The sequence below is a fragment of the Emiliania huxleyi genome, assembly GCF_000372725.1.
Source record: "Emiliania huxleyi CCMP1516 chromosome Unknown EMIHUscaffold_1847, whole genome shotgun sequence".
NCBI classification, from domain to species: Eukaryota; Haptophyta; order Isochrysidales; family Noelaerhabdaceae; genus Emiliania; species Emiliania huxleyi.
The window spans coordinates 1-3,958 of NW_005200740.1; the positions used below are offsets into that span (position 1 = coordinate 1).

The window sequence follows — 3,958 nt, forward strand, 5'->3', positions numbered from 1 at the left end:
CGCAGGCGGTGCCCGGTGCCGAGCGCAGGCCGGAGCCCACAGGTCGGACCTTGAGACAGCATTGTAGATCCCTGGGCGAGGGTGGTGGAGAGGGCGGTCCGGCGGCGGAGCACCCACCTCCTCCCGGCGTGCCGGGAGGCAGGATGTCATCCCCCGTGATCCAGACCGCCCCGTTGGAGGTAGGCCGCTCGTCTAGCCAATCAGCCTTAAGCGAGCGGCCTGGCCGTTGGAATGGCCGGGTGGAGAGAGTGCACAAGTACAAACATACAAGTGTATGCTTTAACGGTCTACCGTGCCACATGTGAAGTATTCTTCTTCTGCTACCGTCTCACTCGTCGTGGCATTTGTGCAAAAGAGTGGAGGCGACCATGGCACGATGAGTTCCACAACCTTCATGAGCGTGGCGTGCGTCCGCGCATCGATTCGCAAGCCGACCCCTCCGAGACCTACTCGTGGCCAGTGCTTGGGCTCTGCCACAGCAACGGTTACCCATTTCGTACTTGGAAACTCGAGCAGGAACGCTATCTGCACGCCCCAGTGCATCTCCATGTGGTACTTGCCGGCGATTGAGTAGTTGTTCGCTAGCGCCGCCGCCACCAGCGCAGCCGGATCATTTGTGCCAACGTGCCTTTCGCATTCATCTGGAGCGGCCAACAAGTGGTTGCGTCCTATTCCGAGTTTGGCACCGACTCGCAGCAGACGGGAACCACCCACAGGAGGGCTGAATGTCTCGTTAACGGCGCTCGCCGCGCACAGTCCCTGTGCCTTCCTCGGCAATCGCAGCCCTTGCAGTTGAAGGCATCGGCTACGGAAGCACGAATGGAGCGAAGGCGGGCAGCAACCCAAGAAGGAGGCGCTCGGGAAGCGACGGATCGGAAGGCGGTAGAATGCGAGACTGTCAGCAAGGTAGTTCTCATCGTTCATCTGTAGCATTGAATTCAGCCGCCCTGATGCAAACTGGCTGTCAATGCGCATGACTCGCCCGTCAAGGAGGAAGTCCCATCGCCGAAAGTAGACATGGGCCGACGACCTGTTCATGAACGCGTGCCGGTCGCACACGCCTCTTTGGTAGTCTTGACCCCCTGGGATCCACACGTATTTGGGATCGAGAACGGCCACCGGAGGGTGGGAGGCAATCCACACACGGTCGAGCCGCGAATGCACCACTTGCTCGTAGCGTATGCCTCGGCGCACGTGCTCTTCGTGGCGGACGAGTTGCTCGATGCAGCTGTGTAGCGCCAGCAATTTGGGTAGGTTGTGCTCCGTCGACTTTCCTATGAGTGGCCCAAGGTAGACGTTCTCCACATTTCGGGTTAATACAATGCGCCGAACGTGACACGAGTAAGGGCTTTTCGAAGACTGGTTGGTGATCTCCATGCGCTCGTCCCGCGTGCATCCTGAGCCCGGCTGCCCGCGGCTCGTTTGGTTGAACAGCTCCACAATCTGCACCCAGTGTGGGGTGCCCTCCAGCTTGCGGACAAACCAGCCTATCGATGGCTCGGGAGTCACCTATATCGATGCGATCGGTTGCAGCTGCGACAGCCCATCGAGTATGTCAGCACGCACAGCCGAGGTGACTGTGCTACCTGCTTGGGTGGTGAGTGCAAGGTGTGCCTCGGCTCCAAGAGGCCTCAGCAAATGAGTGGAGATGCTCGCGCCCCGGTCCGGTAAGGAGGCTGGTGAGAAGAAGCCGGAGAAGCACACGGCACACGTGGACATCGAGGTCTGCACCGACCCGGGAATGGCACAGGCCACGTCTGTACCGGACTGGCACACCCGCCGCTGACGCAGGATCGCGGGCATGCAGCACTGTCGAGGACCGCCAGGTGCAGAGGAGCATCCGTGGCCACCGCACAGTCTGCACGAAGTATTGCAGCAGACTTGGCCGGTCGGGTGCCGGATCCCGGCGATACAGAACCTCGGCGGGGCGTGCACAGTGGCCATGATGTGAGCTGTGAGCTGTGAGGGTCCGCCCGCACTAGGGTCGGACCTTGAGGCAGCGTTGTGTGGAGACGTGCGGGGCGAAAGGACGCACGCGCTGCGTGTTCCCCTTGTTTCTCAAGTGATGCGAGGGAGTTTGGTTGTAAGATTCTCAAGTGAATGAGCCGCATTGGTGAAACGGATGGGAGACTGCCCACCCAGTATCGAGGGGGGCACGACACGCACCGTCCCATCCAACCGAAAGGCCGTGCCCGGTGGGAATGCGAATCCGGTAGGTGATGGCGCTCCTTCCCTGTGGCAGCTAGGTCGGCTCACTCACTGAGGGCCCAACTTCAGAATCGTGCTTTTTGGGTTGGGTTGGGTTGTTGGCCCGGGTTGGGTTGTTCCGCGATGGCAGTCGAGGTAAGGGCGTCTAGTGTGTGTGTGTGTGTGCACCCAACACTCTACCTTAGCTCCTGAGGGGCGCGTGGTTTTAACCACGTAGTATGACTACAGCCCACCACAGACACCCTCCCTCTCCACACGTGTGCACACACCCTCACCCTCTCCTCTCTCTCTCCTCTCTCTCTCTCTCTCCTCTCTCCTCTCCTTGTCTGCTGTCTGCCTGACTCAGGCGCAATCTGCCGATGCGAGATTGTGTGTGGGCTGCTCCGAGGGGGCCCTGTGCGATCCGATGGGTAGGGAGTCTGTGCCCGGGCGGTGTCCGGTGTGGAGTCTCTCTCTGATCCCACCTGTGATGTTGGGTGTGAGGTTGTGGCGGCTTCGATCCCAAGGGGGGGAGCTGATCCCACTCATAACCAACTCTCAGGGGCAGTAGGTGGGCGAGCCTCGAGCGCGCTCATCTCGATCGACAAGGCGTCGCTACGCGCGGTCTTCCGCGGGGGGAGCTTCGTCGACGGGTGCGGGAGCGCGGCGCAGTCAGTGCCGTGGCGATGCCTCCGGCTGTTTGCGGCGGGCGGCTTGCTGCTCGCTGCATGGCGAAAAACTCGTCTCGCCGCACACCAAGGGCGTATGCTCTGGCGAGACGTGAGGCGCATGCGCCCAGGAGGGGAGGGGGCATGCGTAACGACACTGCTCTAGAGATGCCTTTCGGGGCCCAGAGACAAAACTTCTGTGATGCCATGCGTGACCTAGTAGTGTCCCCAGCTATGGGCGTGTCCACGTTGGAGCCAGGTGTGGTGTGGGCGCGAGAATAGCTCCGCCGTTCATGGAGGCAACCGATGCGAGTCGACTGGTGTGTGTCGTCGTGGTTTCGTATCAAGAATACTCACTCACTCACACGGCGTCTAGTCGAGGGTTCGGAGCTCTTTGCGGGGTAAGGTACGATGTAGGGCTCGGACTCGACCCCATCGGTATGGGTGGACGCGAGACAGAAGACGACGACACGCGCGAGCGACAAGAGAAGAAGAGCGACACACAGCAACCCTTGCTCTGCACGTCTCGCGCGCGCGTGAACAAATGACGTGTATTGTTGCTGCATCACGCCGCCCAATGAGCAATGTCGCGTGCGAGGCTCTCGAGTTTGCGCACAACCGCATCCGCAAGTCCTTTGAGAGCATTGCTCGCGCCGACGCCTCGCCCCAGGCGCTCCGCGACCTCGCGTTGCTCCAGGCGCAGCTGCCGACCGAGATGGGCGCGGGTGCAACATCGACACCGCCTTCTCGCGAGCCGACAGCGACTTCTCCATGTCGCTCCTCAAGAACTGGCGCACCCTCGTCGCCCACAACCCCGACTTCGCCCTCGACGAGGGAGGTGCGTCCAAGTACCCCGCCATCGCCGCAGCTATCGCCACCTACGAGTCCGCCCTCTCGGACTGGAAGGAGGTGTGCGAGAAGCGCACCGCCCGCGACAAAAACAAGTACTACACCGTCCGCGGCGGCTGCCTGACTGAGTTCTACCCCAAGAGCGTCCCGCTCCCCGAGCCCGAGTCCCTTCCAGCTACCGACGCGATTCTCAATGGCACTTGCAAATCCACGTACCCGCGGCCGCGGGCGCTCGCTGCCATCAAGAATCACAA

General features: G+C 61.4%; 1 protein-coding gene across 1 annotated transcript; it reads right to left on the bottom strand.

The window, feature by feature from the left end:
• Positions 1 to 279: 279 nt before the first annotated feature.
• Positions 280 to 1,803, bottom strand: EMIHUDRAFT_253701 (hypothetical protein; the record flags this gene model as incomplete). Its single annotated transcript, XM_005782894.1, has 2 exons — positions 280 to 1,487; positions 1,764 to 1,803. The coding sequence occupies 2 exons, from the start codon at positions 1,801 to 1,803 to the stop codon at positions 280 to 282; spliced, it is 1,248 nt and encodes a 415-aa protein (XP_005782951.1).
• Between the last annotated feature and the right edge of the window lie 2,155 nt (positions 1,804 to 3,958).